The sequence below is a fragment of the Oncorhynchus nerka genome, linkage group LG20, assembly GCF_034236695.1.
Source record: "Oncorhynchus nerka isolate Pitt River linkage group LG20, Oner_Uvic_2.0, whole genome shotgun sequence".
In the NCBI taxonomy this organism is placed as follows: Eukaryota; Metazoa; Chordata; class Actinopteri; order Salmoniformes; family Salmonidae; genus Oncorhynchus; species Oncorhynchus nerka.
In genome coordinates, this window is record NC_088415.1 from 75354622 (window position 1) to 75375026 (window position 20405).

General features: G+C 40.4%; 1 protein-coding gene across 4 annotated transcripts; it reads left to right on the forward strand.

Annotated features, from left to right (window-relative positions):
* Window positions 1-130: 130 nt before the first annotated feature.
* LOC115103138 (WD repeat-containing protein 37) lies at window positions 131-20338 on the forward strand. Of its 4 annotated transcripts, none has more exons than XM_029623823.2 (15): window positions 132-305; window positions 1177-1339; window positions 3953-4049; window positions 4201-4296; window positions 4485-4549; window positions 9262-9397; window positions 10091-10162; window positions 12796-12840; window positions 12959-13035; window positions 13196-13433; window positions 13748-13889; window positions 15012-15146; window positions 15369-15483; window positions 16823-16969; window positions 17227-20338. In XM_029623823.2, exons 2-14 carry the CDS (start codon window positions 1202-1204, stop codon window positions 16952-16954), a joined length of 1488 nt encoding a protein of 495 aa, XP_029479683.2. In that variant the 5' UTR covers window positions 132-305; window positions 1177-1201; the 3' UTR covers window positions 16955-16969; window positions 17227-20338. The 4 variants fall into 4 exon arrangements, with proteins under 4 accessions (XP_064861847.1, XP_029479683.2, XP_029479686.2 ...); XM_029623826.2 differs by having other exon boundaries at window positions 13199-13433; XM_029623824.2 differs by having other exon boundaries at window positions 1181-1339.
* Window positions 20339-20405: the final 67 nt, after the last annotated feature.

The following is a 20405-nucleotide window of genomic DNA, read 5'->3' on the forward strand; positions in this document are numbered from 1 at the left end:
AGCTTGTGTATATGAGAAAAATATTGTGGTCCTACTTGACTCATGGGGTTTGTCCAAAGGGGGTGTTGAAAACAAAAATTGGGTAATAAACCCGGAACTAGGCGTAACTTCCTTCGGTGGCCCGGATGAAACGGCCAGTCAGTTAGCTGCTATCTGTTTGACAGTGGGTAGCTGCATAGACTGTCAAAAGAAGGGAAGCTAGACGTCAACAAGAACCTCAGTAAATAATGTAGATAATGGCAAATGGGTTTATGGCAGAATAAATTTCAGAGCGACTTGGAACAAATATCTGGATTTCTAGTATTGTAAGTAAATATGTATTATTTTTTATTTTATTGTATGTGCACGGTTCTCTTCTAGCGAGTTCGCTAGCTCACTAACTAGCTCGGTACGTCAATTCAGTTAACTAGTTAGCGTCGTAGTAGGTCGCACCTTAGCTATTTTTTGTTGTCATTTTCGGTGTACATTTTGTTCAAAATAGCTAGATAGTAGACAGTCTTCGTTCTGTCACCTCAGTAATATCAATGAACATTTGTCAGATGGGTAGCATGAGTTATTTCGCGTCATAACTAGCTAGCTAGGTAGTTTGACAACTAACTAGTCTGGTTAACTAACTACGTTCTTACTAGGGAATCAGGCAGGGTGGCTTGACAGGGATTGGTTTTAGGTTAATCTCCAACAGTAATTGTTAACTTGCAGTAACGTTTGTTAGTATGTATTGTGTCACATTCGTTGAACGTTTTCTTGCCTAACATCAGTCCTTCACACACCCCTTCAAGGGCAACATGATTCCAATATTGACATGTGGACATCACATAGTTATTATCAGTCATGATATTAAGTTAATCTAACGTTTTATCTATTCCATTTATTTTATGATGACTCCAGTACCTGTCAGACATGCTCCTCAAGATGTCCTCTTTAAATCAATGAGATGCCCCTGGGAGCTGTAAAGATATGAATGAGAATATGAGAAATACTGTTTGCATGTGGGGTATGTGTACCTGAACACCTCCAAAGGCAACAGTATATACCACAATCTTTGGCCATACTGACTAAGGAAGACACTCTTAGTATGGATAGGGCCTTGTGTAAAGACCTCTGGAATAGCTCTGAACGAATATAGCTAATCATTTTAACCATGTACTCTGTTTCCTCCTTTACAATTTCACATAGGAAGGTTGGGAGTCTATGAGTAGGGATGCCTGTCGAAAGTGGAAGCAGTGCAGCTTCTCGCCAGGCCAAGCAGAAGCGCAAGTCCCACAGCCTGTCCATCCGCCGGACCAACAGCACAGAGCAGGAGCGCACAGGTTTACAGAGGGAGATGTTGGAGGGACAGGTGAGGACTGGCCTGGGGGGGAGCATGAGAACAATACACAGATTAGTAGAGTTTTCATTTGCTTTTATCCGTCTGAATGTTCTCAACATGACGAGAGATTTTCCTATCTGAACACAAACCAGGATATCCTTGTCAGATTTCAAAATGGTATAGAATAGAATGAGGCAATCCACATGTCTGTGGTAGTTGTGTTCTTATCTTGGGTGCACTAATGGCCCTGTCGTTTGAACCAATAGGTTCACTAGTCTAAAATAGGCCTAATCCCTTTACACTGTGATCCATCAGTTTAGAGAGCATGAAATGCTGTTGTGCTATTTAACCATCAGAATCAATGTGTGCTCTTCTGTCCCTGACCAAGTGATGCAAGTGGACTCAAGCTAATCTATTTCAACATCACTTAGTTAAGTCAATTATATGATATAAAGTGTATGGATGCAGTTATAAGAACAGAACATATTCAGTTGAATGATACATCAGGCTACATGAGATACAACAGCCAAAATATACTTTCCCTTATCATAAAATATAAATTAGCCTAACATTGATTTAGTTAACAGTTGTAATCCAAGTAGTAAGTTAATGTAGGTATTTTTGTGGAATTGTTTATTCAATTATCTTAGTTCTATGTTAGCTATTATAAACTGGCTGGTTCGAGCTCTGAATGCTGATTGGCTGACAGCTGTGGTATATACCACGGGTATGACAAAACATACATTTTTGCTGCTCTAATTTCGTTGGTAACCAGTGTATAATAGCAAAAAGGCACCTTGTGGGTTTGTGGTATATGGCCAATATACCACGGCTAAGGGCTGTATCCAGGCACTCCGCTTTGCGCTTAAGAACAGCCCTTAGACGTGGTATATTGGCCATATACCACACTCCCTTGGGCTTTATTGCTGAATTTTCTTCAGACTTTCTACACTCCAACACTGAACAAACAGATTAAGATCAATTCTATGTCTGATCATTAAAGGCATGCCCAGACGATAATTGATGCCCAGATAACTATGGGGATCAACTGTAAAATGCCACTTGCCTTTTTCAGTATGCCTTTTTCATAGTAGTGTATGTTTTCAGCTTTTTCTGCATATTATTGTGGTAGCATGTTGGGTTACTTCAGAGGAATAATTCACCTTTCTCTTAAATTATTCGGGACATGGGGCAAACCACTTAATCCAACTTTTGTTTTTACTCTGGCTACTTTGATTAGTCTAACTCTGCTGATAATCTGCGTCACCATTTGAAACCTGAGGTAAGTTAGGTGTTCAGAAACACTGCAGCTGTGCCAGAATGTAGAGTACCAGCCTCTCGAGTGGCGCAGTGGTCTAAGGCTGTGCCACTAGAGATTCTGGGTTCAAGTCCAGGCTCTGTCGCAGCCGGCCGCGACCGGGAGACCCATGGGGTGGCGCACAATTGGCCCAGCGTCGTCCGGTTTAGGGGAGTGTTTGGCCGGCAGGGATGTCCTTGTCCCATCGCGCACTAGCGACTCCTGTGGCGGGCCGTGCGCGGTGCACTCTAACATGGTCGCCAGGTATACAGTGTTTCTTCCGACACATTGGTGCGGCTGGCTTCCGGGTTAAGTGGGCATTGTGTCAAGAAGCAGTGCGGCTTGGCAGGGTTGTGTTTCGGAGGACGCACGGCTCTCGACCTTCACCTCTCCTGAGTCCGTACGGGAGTTGCAGCGATGAGACAAGACCGTAACTACCAATTGGATACCACGAAATTGGGGAGAAAAAGGGGTAAAAAAATAATGTAGATTACCTTCTCAATAGCATACTAAATAGTTTAGGTGTAATGTAGTGTTCTCTCTCCCTAGGTTCATTCACATACTATGCAGTTCCTTTCTCCTTGCCAAAACGTTCAGTTCTATTAAAGGGATTTTGACAATAAGGCTCTTTAACTACTTCCTCGGAGTCCGATGAACTCCAATATATCATTTTTATGTCTGCGTGCAGTTTGCGCTAGTGTAATGACAGTCTACGGGTATCTACGCTAACGCTAGTTAGCAATGGTTCGCAAAACTACCTCTAACTTTTTTCATACTGGACACGGAGACATAAAAATGGTGTCCGCAAGTTCATCTGACTCTGCGGAAAAATCCAGAAGTATCCCTTTAAATCTACAGCAAGCTTCATTCAACATGTTCTGTGCTCCTATCCAGAAAATCTGTTTTCAGTATTGCAAATCTCTCCATTGCTATTAGCGCAATGACATGCTAGCTGTTCCCGTAGACTTCCAATCATTGAGCCAATTACTATCCATTTAAAAGCTTGTCTATATGTATGTATGTATGTATGTTTTTTTATTTAAAAAAACTATATATACTGAAAAGGTTATCATTTAATAGTGCTAAGGGGACTGTAACCCCTATTGGGGACTGTAACCCAATAGGGGTTACAGTCCCCTTAGCACTATTAAATTATAACCTTTTCAGTGTCGTCTTGCAGGAATATTATGCTAAATATTTTGCTGTTATAGCACTGGGGCCCACACATTTTGAATTTGAAGTCTTGCTCTCATTATAAACCAAAGGGTGACTTATTCTGTTATTTCTTTCTTATTTTACCAAAAATATTAATATGATCAATTTCTCCCCCATTTATGCATCTGCAGGATTCCAAATTGCCATTGTCTTTGAGAAGCAATCTTCTGGACCTGTTTGGCCAGATTGAGAGGGAGTTTGAAAACCTCTACATTGAAAACATTGAGTGTAAGTATAGCACACGAATTGGTGCATAACATTTCTATAGCTTTTTATGTGTGGTCATCATTGGAATGGATGTCACTCTGTGTACACCACTAACCATATGTGAAAATGTGTTGATTGATTGTTTGATAATCCCATTTCTATTCATTTGCAGTGCGTAGAGAGATTGAAACACTGAACGATCGTTTGACAGCTGAAGGACAAACCATCGATGGGGGAGATTTGACAAAGGGGGCACTTAAAACAAAAGGTTTATAGACAGTAGAATTTCCTTTGACGTTAGAAAGTTTAGCATTATTTCTGTTCAACATATGTTAATACTGCTGTGATGGGCCTTAATGCCAAATAAAGAAAATTAGATAGGGAGCCACAATATTTTGATTAGAGACTTCTGACTTCTTATTCTGTTTTCATAATGTGCTCTCTCTTTACTCACAGCAAGTCATAGCACAAGTCAACTTTCACAAAAACTGAAGACTACTTATAAGGCATCTACAAGCAAGGTAAAATGCCTTATCTTTCTCTCTGACTTGCATTTTTATTTTATTTTACCTTTATTTAACTAGGCAAGTCAGTTAAGAACAAATTCTTATTTTCAATGACGGCCTAGGAACAGTGGGTTAACTGCCTATTCAGGGGCAGAACGACCTTGTCAGCTTGGGGATATGAACTTGCAACCTTTCGGTTACTAGTCCTGATGTTTAAAAGAAAAGGGTTACTATTGTTGAGTACCTACAACTAGTGCTGAGCGATTTAACTGAAATGTCAGTTATTTTGGGGGTTTTAAAACAACTAATTGACTCAAGTTGGTGAAATTATTTTAATTCGATTTCTTTCAGTTTTTTTCTGTGAGCTCAATGCGTGCATTGTGCAGTTTCTGTAGAGATCACATCAAGCCCAAACTGCGATTAAGTAGAGAAATGTAGTTTGCAACAGGCCAATATTCTACATAGTTTAGCTCAGAAAATATGGTAATTAACTGCAATGCCCATAATCCATTGCACGCCTACTTGTCCTGTCTGTGTTTCTTTTACGCCTGCTACGTTAGGTTAGTGTGGGGCAGACATGGAGAGAGAAGGGACAGAATGTGTGATCCTAAGGGATAGTGCAGTTGCTTTGTGAGGTATGTCCTAATACATGATTTAAGTGATTCAGTTAGTTATAAAAGTAAACCTTATTTACTTTGAAGAACTACTAAAATAGTGATTTTGTCAGACAGTATAGGCAGCTCTAGAGCGATGATTACTTGGAAGAAATGAATAAAGTCATCAAATGTAATATACACAACAACTTAAACATTTTATTAAAGCTAAGTCATGTAAATAAATTATGGTTATTAGGTGATAATCAGTAATTGGCAGTCACTACCATCATGAGACTTTATTACTTTATTACAGCATTCAACCCACATAATACATAGTGCATTTAATGTTTAAAAAAAACATGATCGAAATCAAAAACCGTGATTCTTTTTACACTAATCGCTCAGCACTACTTACAATTTAGTTGTTCTCTATTACAATAATTATTTTGGCAAAGGGGTGACTTAGAGGGGACAAAGCCCACTGTTCTATTGAAACACAATCTTAAATGAAAATTATTCTATTTATTTTTGAGGAAATAGATATAAGGATATATTTGAAATACAATCGCTTTAGGTTTGTACTGTATGTGAAGTTTTCATTGAACAGGAGATATGAAAGTGGTGATATTGTCAATTTATTATTATTATTATTTTTTTACCTGGGTCATAGCGCTCACATTCTTTCCATGACAAAGTAGGTGATGGACCTCTTCTCACCTTCACTGTGGGAAACATTGCGGAGGTGTGGGGTAGAGACTCATGGGTAACAGGTTCTTCATGTCCCCCGTGTCCCCCCACCACTATGCAGCCCAGCCATGGGGGTGATGCACCATCTCCAAGACACTTGGTGATTGAAATGTATGACTTGTTGTTTTCCAGACTAATTTCAGTGAGACTTATTAAAGACACCAATTGATATCTCACTAACTAAAGCTTTCTAAGCAATTAAGGCTACGCATTTTGTTTTTTGTTTGTTTCTGCATTCCCTAGAATGCATTTCAATTGGATTTCCAAGCTGTCAAGCACTTAGGCCGAAAGTTTGACAAGATCTCTGTGAAATGTCTTGAGCTTCAATGTCTGTAGTGGAAATTTCCTGTATTTACCAAATCATGAGAGCTAACCACACACAAGTCAGAGTTATCATAAAGTCTATCTTTAATTATATGAGCTCCTTCACAACCCTGTGACTCTCAGATCAATTCAGTGTCTATAAATGATTTCTCTGAGAGTCCTTACACATTGCAACTGAGATCCTTTATAGCAACGACACACATAGCCAGACAGCATTGGCTATAAATTATCGTTTAGCTTTGTCTCCTAAACTATGTTCTTATCTCGCTCTCAGGACCATAAAACAAAACCTCATCAACAGGCATATATCAAATACACCCTCCTGGACAAGATCACAGAGACACAGTGACTGGCACACAGACATTGTGGAGCCAAGAGATAATTAGTTCCCCCTCAATCATCCTTTAACATGGTTTAAAAGATATGTTTACATATGAAGACAAGCTTGACCTCTCCCCTCTCTGCGGCCCAAGTAACTGAACCCTGACAGAAAACAGATAACTGCAACCGGCCAACAGTATTATCCAAAAATAGACATTCTAATGACATATCTCACATAAGCATGAAATAAAATAAATAAAACATTTATTTATAAATGTTACCTAAACAATTATGATTCTGCCACGACATGTCTTAAAGGGATACTCTGAGATTCTGGCATTTTGTCTTTGCATGCAGTATGAAGTAAGTTTAGGTAGATTCGCGAGCCAGTGCTAACTAGCATTAGCGCAATGACTACAGATACAGTAGCATATGCTAGCATACCTGTAGACTTCCTGTAGCATTGCCAGAATCTCGCAGTATCCCTTTATTGACTAATTGTTTTAGGTGAAATAGCATTTGTGGGCCTTCTTTTGTTTCCCAGTCAGTGCAATGACCGATGATATTGTGCTCTTTCTATCATTTACATTTGAGTCATTTAGTAGAAAAAAACCTACCACAGTTACTGAAATTAGACTCTTCTTTGAAGTAGCCGCTATCATGGCAACAGTGTGATGGTCTGTTAGGAACAGCTTGGTATTACCTCGTTGAGCATCAGCCCGTTGATTTTCAGCTGCAGTCAGTCACACAATCTCATTACCAGAAAGAACTAGCCTATTCCTCTATAGTTCAGTTGATAGAGCATGGTGCTTGCAACACCAGGATAGTGGGTTCGATTCCTGGGACCACCTGTACGTAAAATGTATACATGCTTAACTGTAAGTCCCTTTGGATAAAAGCATTTGCTAAATGGCTATTATTATTATTATTGTTATTATTTTCAAACATTACAAATAATAAGTTAGGCTGACAGCTTGCTCTGTTCAATGTATGCTATTAAACCGTGCATTCATTGCATTCTATGTTAAAACATTTATGATCTATATGTCATTTTCAGAAATGCCTCTTGGAAGGCCTCAAGCACCCACTAATCCTTTCTTGGAATGCTGATGATTTACTGATGTAAAACAAGCAACAATTTGATATGCTCATTGCAGACTATTCACTGTCTGAATAGGCTATAGCCCATAAACTGGGTCAGGGAGCCATAGATATTTGGCCAGTTTCCTACCTACTGATTTAACGATGTTTTACAGAATCTAACACACTACCTGTTGCCTGTTGCCTAATGGTTAAATATAGTATGTTATGCCAGTGTTACATCTAAATTGGTTCTGTAATCCTTAACAGCTCTTTGAGTATAAACTGAACTGCTATCTTTCCTATGGCCTCCATTCACGACTGACTGTTAATAGCTCTTCATTTAGTTTATGCACACCTTTTAAAATGGATGTGACTTATCCTGTTTCATAGGGAACTGTGTATTAAATCACACCTGGGAACATTTAAAATGTCTATATGTATGTTAGTCCTTTGATATTATTTTTTTTGTATTACACCATCACATGTATCTCGCACCAAAGCCTCAGGGGGCGTCCCAAATGGCTCTGGTCAAATGTAGTGCATTATTTAGGAAATAAGGTGCTATTTGAGAGAGACCCTCAGCTACTGTATCTGCAGATGTTTTATCTGTGCAGCCTTGAGACACAGAGCTGCTGCTGCTATGTGTGGTTAGGCTGTTGTGCTGTTGGCTTGTTCTGTGCTTACAAACAACCCCTGGTTTACCAATCGCTGAACTACCTGCAACTTAACAAATCAAAGTTGTGGGTAACATTTTGGTCTTCTATCGTGCCATTATGCTGTTACTAGGCCTATATGTTTACTGTAAGTTCACATAGGGTTGAATTTACACTTTATTTTCCATAGTTTTCTCAAGGATGATTTTATGTTTTTTGTATGTGGTTGCAATATTCTGGTTTTCCAGAAATCTGTTTTGAGGATTTTGGATTTCTTGGTTATTCCCTGTTGATTCTGGGAATCTTTCAACTGGGATTTCTGGGACACCTTGGAATATTTGGAAAGTTACTAGAGTTGTGCAGCCCTGTTTATGTATGTTGTTGAATTATTTTGGTGAGATAACTGACCTGCTACTTTATGCCCTCTTGCTTTTACAGTGGGAACTTATTTAGTGGTTTGTTTCAAACACCTGCCACTCCGAAGTCCAACTTGTTTTATTTCCATTTTAGATGTAAACATGAATACTGACTGATGATAATCATTTCGCTATTGTTATTTGAAGTCTTTTTGTTTTATTTAACCTTATATTGCTTAATATGTTCTTTATCCCCTCTTATTTCTTTCACAGCTTTGCATTTAAAAGGAGTTTTGATTAATGCTGCATATTGATTGTGTCCCCAACATGATACTGAGGTGATGTGAATAAATAAATAATGATCATTGTGTCCCAACTGGCACCCTATTCGCTAATATTGGGCACTATTTTTGATCAGAGCACTAAAGAAGTGCGCTATATAGGGAATATGGTGCCATTTTGGACATAGCCTAAAACAACCTAAGCTTCTTAGCCATCGCAGAGGTATCATGCTAACTGTTTGTAACCCTAATGACCCTGTGACCCCCCCACCCACCCAGTGCTGCTGTCCCTCCCTGCTTCCATTTATGCTTCCTCCTCTTCATTCACCTGTGTGTTAACACCATCTCCTGTCTGCTGCCCTTCAGATCGTTTCCAGTTTTAAAGCCACCACGTCCAGAGCCGTGTGCCAGCTGGTCAAGGAATATGTAGGTCACAGGGATGGCATATGGGACCTGAGTGTTACCAGGACACAGCCCGTGGTGCTGGGCACAGCTTCGGCAGGTAGATCGCTACAGTACATCCCAATGCCATTGTGGTAGGGTTACAAAATTCCAGTAAATTCCTTGGTTTTATAGAAATCCCAGATGTAAGGTTCCTGGAATCAGGAGGAAATAAGTAGGAGAAACATAAACCTCCAACCAGTATTTCTGGAAAATCTGTCAAGTTTTTGCAAGCTAGAATTTTGCACGCCTAGCTAGCTACAGTGCTTCCCAATGTCTTGGCAGCTGGCCTTATTGTCCTCCTGGCCCAAAACTAACAATCATGTTAGTGAGTCACAACCTAACAGGGCTTTAAAATTCACTGCAGACTTTGGTTTAATATTCAATCCATTTAACTGTCAACATGTCTGTGTTAAGGTTGTGATAAAGCGATCATAAGGTCTAGTAATGATTGCCTTCAGACCGGAGAGCTTATTGTGCTTTTAATACGCTAAGAGGGGACAAATGTAATTTGGCAATGGTTACAGTATGATGGTAGTGCGGGCTGAATTAATCATGATCTGTATCCCAAATGGCTCCCTATTCCCTATTTAGTGCAATACTTTTGACCAGGGCCCATAGTGCTACTGGTCAAAAGTTGTGCTTTATATTGGAAATAGGGTGCCATTTGAGACTCTCAAAGGATTACAGTATGAAGCGAGCATGGCCTACTGTTCTAAGCCACTGTGTGTGTACACCACATGTCTGTCCACAGATCACAGTGCCATGCTATGGAGCATCGAGACTGGGAAGTGCCTCCTGAAGTATGTGGGTCATGCAGGATCAGGTAAAATACTGTTTTTATTTAATCCATGCTATGTGGAGTCATGAAGAAAGTGACTGGTCTAAATGATTCATAGAGACCGTCCCAAATGTTTACTTCCGGTGCTGACAGAGATGGCCGCCTCGCTTCGCGTTCCTAGGAAACTATGCAGTATTTTATTTATTTATGTGTTATTTCTTACATTGTTACCCCAGGATTCATTCCTTGTGTATAAGGTAGTTGTTGTGAAATTGTTAGGTGAGTACTTGTTAGATATTACTGCATGGTCGGAACTAGAAGCACAAGCATTTCGCTACACTCGCATTAACATCTGCTAACCATGTGTATGTGACAAATAAGATTTGATTTGAAATGGCACCCTATTCCCTATATAGTGCAATACTTTTGACCAGAGCACTATGGGGCCCTGGTAAAAAGTAGTGTACCACAAATTAAGAAATCATGTGACTAAACGAAATAAGAAGAAAAAATAACTATACTATGAAACAACGATGAATGATAGTTAAAAAAAGCTTTGGAGCACCTTAAATGATTTTTTTTGGGGGGAAAAGCCAACTCGGCTCCATCATTCATTGAGTCAGATGGTTAATTCATAACAAAACCCAATGATATTGCCAGCTACTTTAATTACTTTTTAATTGGCAAGAAAAGCACATTTACGGATTATATGCCAGTAGCAAACGCTGACACTACAGTCAGTGTGGAAGAGGTGAATTTTTTTGTTGTCTATCAACAATGACAAGCCACCTGGGTCTGTAAATCTGGATGTACATTTACTGAGGATAATAGCAGACGATATTGTCACTCCTATTTGCCACATCTTCAATTTAAGCCTACTAGAAAGTGTGTGCCCTCAGGCCTGGAGGGAAGCTAAAGTAATTCCGCTACCCAAGAATAGTAAAGCCCCCTTTACTGGCTCAAATAGCCGACCAATCAGCCTGTTACCAACCCTTAGTAAACTTCTGTAAAAAATGGTGTTTGACCAGATACAATGCTATTTCACAGTAAACAAATTGACAACAGACTTTCAGCACACTTAAAGGGAAGGACACTCAACAAGCACAGCACTTACACATATGACTGATGATTGGCTGAGAGAAATTGATGATAAAATGTTTGTGGGGGCTGTCTTGTTAGACTTTTGTTAGTCAGCTTTTGACATTATTGATCATAGTCTGCTGCTGGAAACACGTATGTGTTATGAATTTACACCCCCTGCTATAATGTGGATAAAGAGTTACTTTTCTAACAGAACACAGAGGGTGTTCTTTAATGGAAGCCTCTCAAACATAATCCAGGTAGAATCAGGAATTCCCCAGGGTAGCTGTTTAGGCCCCTTGCTTTTTAAAATCTTTACTAACGTCATGCCACTGGCTTTGAGTAAGGACAGTGTGTGATGACTCGAATAAAATCTAACTTTATTTGTCACATGCGCCGAATACAAGTGTACAAGTGTAGACCTTACCGTGAAATGCTTACTTGCAAGTGCACTACTTCAACAGTGCCCTTAACCAAGTGACTGCAACACTTAACAAAGGGCTGCAGTTAGTTTTGGAATGGGTAGCAAGGAATAAGCTTGTCCTAAATATTTCAAAGACTAAAAGCATTGTATTTGGGACAAATCATTCACTAAACCCTAAACCTCAACTGTGTCTCGTAATGAATAATGTGGAAATTGAGCAAGTTGAGGTGACTAAACTGCTTGGAGTAACCCTGGATTGTAAACTGTCATGGTCAAAACATATTGATACAACAGTAGCTAAGATGGGGAGAAATCTAGCCATAATAAAACACTGCTCTACCTTCTCAACAACACCATGAACAAGGCAGGTCCTACAGGCCCTAGTTTTGTCGCACCTAGAGTAGTGTTCAGTCGTGTGGTCAGGTGCCACAAAGAGAGACTTGGGAAAATTGCATTTGGCTCAGAACAGGGCAGCATGGCTGGCCCTTAAAAGTTCACGCAGAGCTAACATTAATGACATGCATGTCAATCTCTCATGGCTCAAAGTGGAAGAGAGATTGACTTCATCATTACTTGTTTTTGTAAGAGGTGTTGACAAGCTGAATGTGCTGTGCTGTCTGTTTTAAACTACTAGCACACAGCTCAGACACTCATGCATACCCCACAAGACATGCCACCAGAAGTCCAGAACAGACTATGGGAGGTGCAAAGTTCCACATAGAGCCATGACTACATGGAACTCTATTCCACATCAGGTAACTGATGCAAGCAGTAGAATCAGATTTTAAAAACAGGTAAAAATACACCTTATGGAACAACGGGGACTGTGAAGAGACACATACAAAGGTACAGACACATGCATATGCACATATTGTGATATTGTTCTATGGTGGTATTGAACATTTTGTGTTGTGGACATGTGGTGGTGTAGGAATGCTATATGGTGTACTGTTTTATCTTTAGCTCATTCAGTACAAACGTAGTTGACTGTTTTATCTGTTGTTGTATATGTATTGTGGTTGCTTTGGTGTGTTTGGACCCCAGGAAGAGTAGCTGCTACCTTGGGGATCCCTAATAAATACAAATATGGAATAGGGTGTGATTTGGGATGGGCCCAAAGTTTTATTCATTAATAAATATATGAACAAATACCTCCTATGTTTTCTCTTTCCAGTTAACTCTATCAAGTTCCATCCCACGGAACAGATGGCTCTTACAGGTGGCTCTTACATTATGCTCAATGTCCAAAATGGTCAGAAAAAAAACATTTTAGTCCATTGTATGTTCAGATGTCTATTGGTTTGGAGGTGTTTGAGGCCTCTCTGCTCTGTCCACAGCGTCTGGTGACCAGACAGCCCATATCTGGAGGTACATGGTGCAGCTGCCCACCCCACAGCCTGTAGCCGACATCAGTGTAAGCAACTCAAAACCATATATCTTATAACCCACTGCATCTACAGATGTCTAGTTCTAAATGCTGATCTGTGTGTGTGTGTGTGTGTGTGTGTGTGTGTGTGTGTGTGTGTGTGTGTGTGTGTGTGTCTCCGTCTCCGTCTCCGTCTCCGATTCCACAGCAGACGCCCTGTGATGACGACATAGACTTCTCAGATAAGGACGAGGCTGACGGGGACGGTGAGGGCCCTAACGAGTGTCCCTCCATCCGCATGGCTTCCACTACCCTCAGGAGCCACCAGGGGGTTGTCATCGCTGCAGACTGGCTGGTGGGGGGCAAGCAGGTGGTTACTGCCTCCTGGGACCGGGCTGCCAACCTGTATGATGTGGAGACTTCTGAGCTTGTCCACTCACTCACTGGTACGAACCAGCCGTTCTCTTAGGGACGGTTTCTGGGACACAGATTAAGCCTAGTTCTGGACTAAAAAGCAAGCGCAATGGAGAATATCTATTGAAAATGCTCTTTAGTCCAGGAATAGGGTTAACCCCTTAATGTGTGGTGTAAGTGTCTGTAGAGTAATCAATAGATTTAGGTTGTTTTCTGGCATTGTATGTCTTCCATTGAGCCTCTGATCACTTTTCAATCATAATCAATGTTCCCTTAAGAGGACTCTACAACAGTTTTTTGCTCTGCCGTATGTCTCTACCTCACCTCTGTGTGTGTGCGGGCGCAGGCCACGACCAGGAGCTGACCCATTGCTGCACCCACCCCACCCAGCGTCTGGTGGTCACCTCGTCCAGAGACACCACCTTCCGTCTGTGGGACTTCAGAGACCCCTCCATCCACTCTGTCAACGTGTTCCAGGGACACACCGAGTGAGTTGCACACACACACCACCTTCCTGTGGGACCTCAGAGACCCCTTATCCACTCTTTCAATCTGTCACTAGCACCCCTACTAAATTCATGCAAAAAGCATCTCACCACCCATATGAATGACATTAATTAGACATTAATTTGCAGTCATTATCAATGTGTCTGTTTAGATTACAGGGGGCTGATTTGGTCTGCCAACAGTAGCGGATGAGGGCACAGCTAATCAGCCATTAGTATCCAGAACAAATGATACTGTGATACATGAGTCAGTCAAGTGGATGAAGTAGCTGGTGACCTTCAGGCCTCAAATATTCCTACCAAGACAGCATCCGTGTGTTGTAGTAAATATCTAGGTATTCCTCTCATACTGCAAATCTACTGTATCTAGGGTTGCAAAGCTACTGGAAATGTACCAAAGTTTCCAGATTCTTCTGTAATTTGGGTAATTAACAGATAATAGATTGCAAACTATGCTAACTTTAGTAACCTGTATCCATATTGTTAATGAGTTTCTAGAAGATTGTGACCATATGGTTCAAGAGGAAATGGCCTAATTAATGAAAAAAAGCATCTAATCAACAATGACGTTATTTTTCAATTAACTGCAACTCTTCCAACTATTGACTTTTCTTCGCAACTGCCTCCAGTTTGGCGCCAAAACATTGACAACAAATACATACCGACATAGTAAAATAAATAAAAAGAAAGATATTTCATGCTGAAACCTTTGCCTATAAAAAAACCCTCTGAATTACCCAAAAGGGCCACTAGATATCTTGTTGTAAATTACATAAAGTCCTTGAAAGTTACCAAAATTCTGTTAGTTTATTGGTAAACTTAAGTTTCTGCTAATATACCCTCCCTTTGCAACCCTAACTAACTGTAATACTATTAAGTGTCAACATTTCCTAGGATATTAGTTGTCAGCGTTCCTCCACTAGGACAACATCAGTGTGTGGGTGATTCAGTCAACTTCAATCTCATTCATTTCATAAAGCACTTTTAACGTCAACAGTTCTCACTAAGTGCTTTCCAGTAATCTGGCCTAAGCCTCAAAGAGCAAGGAAAGCACGTGAATGACTGTTTTGAATGACTGTCTTCCGCCATGTCATGCGTCTCCAGCACGGTGACATCAGCAGTGTTCACTGTGGGGGACAATGTGGTGTCTGGGAGTGACGATCGCACCGTCAAGGTCTGGGACCTCAAGAACATGAGGTCACCCATAGCAACAATCCGCACAGACTCTGCAGTCAATAGGTGAGAGCGAGGACTTTCAAATTGAGATAGTAGGCAAGTATTGGTTTGAACCTGTCAAGACTGGTATTTAAGAATTGATATTATATTTTTTAACCCCTTTCAGGATGAGCATGTCGGTGAGCCAACTAATCTAAATATGTTACTGGGAATTTTGTTTTTAGAAGGTTCAATAAAAATGCATGTTTTGAAGCCTTTTACTGTAGTTTGAACTACTTCTTACAGGATAAGCGTGTCGGTGAGTCAAAGAATCATTGCTCTTCCTCACGACAATCGACAAGTTCGGCTGTTTGACATGTCAGGAGTGCGGCTGGCTCGACTCCCACACAGCAACAGACAGGTAACCAGCACCAACACACAGAGGCAACAAATACATACATTTCCAGTTGTAATCTGCATCTGTAGTGGTTTTGTACTGATCTATAGATTGGGCTGGATATTTATATCATAGCACATAATAAGTCAGGATCATATTCATTAGTTTACAACGTAGTAAAATCTTTTGCACCGTAACCAAAAATGTTGGTTTTATTGGACAAATTCAGAAAGGTCCCTCCATGTTTCGACCAGTTTACTTCCTGGTGAATAAGACCCTGAGACATATACTACAAAGTAGGATCAAGTAGTTAGCCAGCTAACTTTATTGAGGGTGAATAGGCAAGACAAAATATTTAACTGCTTTTGAGCGGAGTATGGTAGTAAGTGCCAGGTACACTGGTTTGAGTGTGTCAAGAACTGCAACGCTGCTGGGTTTTACACTCAACAGTTTCCCATGTTTATCAAGAATGGTCCACCACCCAAAGGACATCCAGCCAACGTGGCACAACTGTGGGAAGAATTGGAGTCCGCATGGGCCAGCATCCCTGTGGAACTCTTTCGACACCTTGTAGAGTCCATGCCCCAACGAATTGAGGCTGAAGCGCTCCCCAAAAAAGGGGTGTGCAACTCAATATTTCGGGGTTGTTCCTAATATTTTGTACACTGTGTGTATATAGAGTACCAGTCAAAGGTTTTGACACACCTACTCATTCCAGGGATTTTCTTTATTTTTTACTATTTTCAACATTGTAGAATTTAGTGAAGATATCAAAACTTTGAAATAACACATGGAATCATGTAGTAACCAAAAAAGTGTTAAACAAATCAAACATTTTATATTTGAGATTCTTCAAAGTAGCCTGGCCTCCACAATCATCCGACCTCAACCCAATTGAGATGGTTTGGGATGAGTTGGACCACAGAGTCAAGGAAAAGCAGCCAACAGGTGCTCAACATATGTGGGAACTCCTTCAAAACTGTTGGGAAAGCATTCCAGGTGATGCTGGTTGACAGAACACCAAGTGTGTGCAAAGCTGTCAAGGCAATGTGTGGCTACTTTGAAGACTCTTAAACATATTTTGTTTTCTTTAACACTTTTTTTGGTTACTACATGATTCCATATGTGTTATTTCATAGTTTTGATGTCTTTGCTATTATTCTACAGTGTAGAAAATAGTAAAAATAAAGAAAAACGCATGAATGTGTAGGTGTCCAAACTATTGACTGGTAATGTACGTTTAGCTTAATGAACCAGAAAATCAACAGTTATTTCTGGTTGTTTATCAAAGGTCACTGGCTAACTCATTGATCCTGCTTTGCAGTATACCCTTTAGTGTACTAATGTGGCTGTTGCTTCACAGGGCCACCGGCGCATGGTGTGCTGCTCAGCCTGGTGTGAGGACAACTCCTTCTGTAACCTCTTCAGCTGTGGCTTCGACAGGCAGGCCATCGGATGGAACATCAACATCCCAGCTCTGCTGCAGGAGAAGTGAGCCCAGCCCAGACAGGTTTGTTCTCCCCCTCACTCACTATCTTGTGTTTTTTTGTTGGTACGCCTAGTCCTAGACTCAATGGGGAATTTCCATAGAAGGTGCTTTATACTTCAGGACTAGGCTTAATCTGTGCCCGCGAAACCGCCTCTGTGTTATTTGCAACTGCATATATTTATATATTTTTGACATTACTTCTCTTTTCTATACATATCTGAAAGGGGGATGTGATTTACAAAATGTAAATGTCATTGTATTGTTTTCTTGTGTGTCAGCCCTGAGCCATCCGCCTGGCCCATCTGCTCACTGAACCCCATGTTAAGAGCTGATCCCTGGTCAGTTCAGTCAGATGCCACCACCCTCAGACAGGGAGGGGAGAAGATCGATCGAGGACCACTCTCTCTCTCTGTGTCAAGTATTCATGTTCTTCTCACACTCCAAATGTGGTCACAGTCTGGTCTGCATAGTTTGAATATACATACCATACTACATACATGTGTGATGGTGTGTGGTGGTTTTCAAACTTGCCCATGTATGTACAGAAAATGTAAAGGACTACTCTCTGCTTTGTTGTTGGGCTTATTTTGATCAGTTTATTCATGACTTTCCTTCTGAAGATAAATAGCACTGACATAAAGAAGGTACGGGGGGATTTTGTAGTCACCCTAATTTTCAGTTCAGAATAGGTCAGGCACCTTTTTGATGGTGTAGCCTCGTTGATAATGAGCAGCATTTCATGGAGACTTGTGTTAGTACTGAAATGCCACACATCTGCTTTCGAACCCACCTTAACCGCTCAGAAGTACAGCTAGCCAAGCTACTGCATATCTCTGTGCCATTTCGGCAGAGCCATACTTTGTCAAGGTCTACTGCATATCTCTGTGCCATTTCGGCAGAGCCATACTTTGACCATCTATTGGTGATCAACTGAGCACTGAATAAGGAACATGCAGAGCTGCTACAGTACAGTGTTCAAGTGGCTCTGTCATGCACCTTTTAGAACCAATAGCTGTTACAATTGTATTTGTTGTTAAACTGTTTTAGCCTAAATACCATTGCAGCTTTTGTACAGACTTGACAGAATCCTACTCTTGAGTCCTAGACAGTATGTTGTACCAGTGGATTAAATTGTGTAAACACCCCATGTTTAGAGGTTGAGGTTGATCTTCTTCACCATTTTAATAGGCACTTCATTCAGGTTGAGGTTGATTGTCTTCACCATTTTAATAGGCACTTCATTCAGGTTGAGGTTGATCGTCTTCACCATTTTAATAGGCACTTCATTCAGGTTGAGGTTGATTGTCTTCACCATTTTAATAGGCACTTCATTCAGGTTGAGGTTGATCGTCTTCACCATTTTAATAGGCACTTCATTCAGGTTGAGGTTGATCGTCTTCACCATTTTAATAGGCACTTCATTCAGGTTGAGGTTGATCGTCTTCACCATTTTAATAGGCACTTCATTCAGGTTGAGGTTGATCGTCTTCACCATTTTAATAGGCACTTCATTCATGTGTAATAATCATAAATGAGTCTTAGAAAGTAAGACGTCATGAAATTGCTGTAGAGTTTACAAACAATAATAACATGTGAAGTGTTTCTTAGAATTAGTCAGTATTGAACCTGTTACAGGGATATATAGGTCAGTAACTTGTTACCACGTGGTACTTCCTTGCGTAAGTAAGTGGGATCTCTAAGAGCGTTCTAATGCAATAGCTGTAACATGCTTGGTGTGCTCAGTGATCATGGCGTTAATTTCTTCATAGGAAACTAAAAGAAGAAGAGATTATTATGTGTTTGAGGTAAGTGTGATGTCATAAAGTAGCTGTGTCTGTTTTTTAGAGAAAGAGAATCCATGTTTGACTTGAAAACATTTTGAGTGTAATTGTCTGTGAGAGTCACTTGGCAGGCAGCACAGTTGACTTGGTTACATTCCTGCTCTTACGCAGACAAATGATACAAAATGATGCATCTGTATCTCATGAGGCAAGCCAGCTTTATTGCAATCGTAAATGCTTCTTTAGAGACTTAGATATGCTTTGTGTTTTGCTAACTTGTAACAACATATTAACTATTGATATTTATCCAAGAAGTCACGTTGAACATCTTTTATCCCATTATGGAATCGTTATTGTGACAAAATAAAGTGGTTCCAGGTGTAGGCCCACGGTTCTAAGTGAGCGTAACTTTCCTTCCACAATAAATTTCACATCTGGGGAAAATTAAATGTAATCATCTCTATTCAAAGGGGCCTATTTGGCTTAATGGTGTATTCTTGCTGCATATTTTATTATCCTTTTAACTTTGAGGTGATCTTTTCATTTCCACTAGTTCTTCATCCTGTGCAGTTAAAATCAGTTGGATCTCTTTGGTTTCATTGGCTGAAGTATTGTTTTAATCTATAGTGGTTTGCATGTAGTCTTTCTCATGTACCGTTTATATCAGGGATGTCTTAGGGGTTACTCCTAGCCTGGTCCCACATCCATTTGTGCTCTTACCAACTCCATTGGTCATTGTCAAGCCAAACATGACACTACTGTAAGTGACAAGGAGTTGGCATGATGGCACAAACATATTGGCACTGAAAATAGGCTACTGCAGATGTGGTTGTGCAGTTCTATGCATGACTAATACCACATGATGTAGTACTAGAGGCATTGATTAAGTGACTATAGTAATCTGTTACATGGGTTGGTATAATAAGAGATGTATCTTGGACCGTAGCTGTCCAGGATTGTAATCCGTGATTTAAGTGAAACAAATTTGTTTGAAATATCAAAGAAGTATGGCCTGTGAATGTGAAGTCTAGCCTGGTGCCAGATCTATTTGTGAGCTTGCCAACTTCATTGGTCGTTTGGCATGACAATGAATGAAAAGGAGTTGGCATGGTAGCACAAACAGACTGCCACTCAGACTACCTGACCTCCTGAGCCACCATGCATAGATAGTTTACCATGTTTATCAACACTTTCTTCATGGATTTATTTACATTTCAGTCTCATGGTTTTATCAGCTGGTCATGTAAATGTGGTCCTGGTGTTCATTTCAATGGAGTACAGTGCTTGCTTGTTTCCCAAATTGCACGCTATTCCGTATGTAATGCGTTACAAAGGGAATAAGGTGCAATTTGAGACGCATACTCTCATTACATCATACAAACTTAGCAGTAGAAATCAACAGTGTAAAAGCTTTAGTAAAACTGTGGTTTACCTACCTAATGATATTTTATGTGGTAAAATAGGTTAATTTTAACAAGAGGAGCTCCACAAGTACACATCTCATAACATTAAACAGTTTAGCTGTGTGTGTGTGCGTGCGCGCACATGGTGGCTATTCATAAGGAACAGCAGCTTGTGAAATCAAATAAAATGTTGTGCTGTTTCATTCCCTCAGAATTGTGTGCTCTTCTTTGTCATAGTTCAGCCTTGCTTCGAGTCTTGCAAGGCTGACAATT

Excerpts from the sequence above, each read along its gene's own strand:
- LOC115103138 (XM_029623823.2), top strand. The coding sequence starts at position 1,202 with ATGCCTGTCGAAAGTGGAAGCAGTGCAGCTTCTCGCCAGGCCAAGCAG. Across the intron at positions 4,550-9,261 it reads ATAAGGCATCTACAAGCAAG|ATCGTTTCCAGTTTTAAAGC; the intron begins GTAAAATGCCTT and ends GCTGCCCTTCAG. Across the intron at positions 10,163-12,795 it reads TGTGGGTCATGCAGGATCAG|TTAACTCTATCAAGTTCCAT; the intron begins GTAAAATACTGT and ends TTCTCTTTCCAG.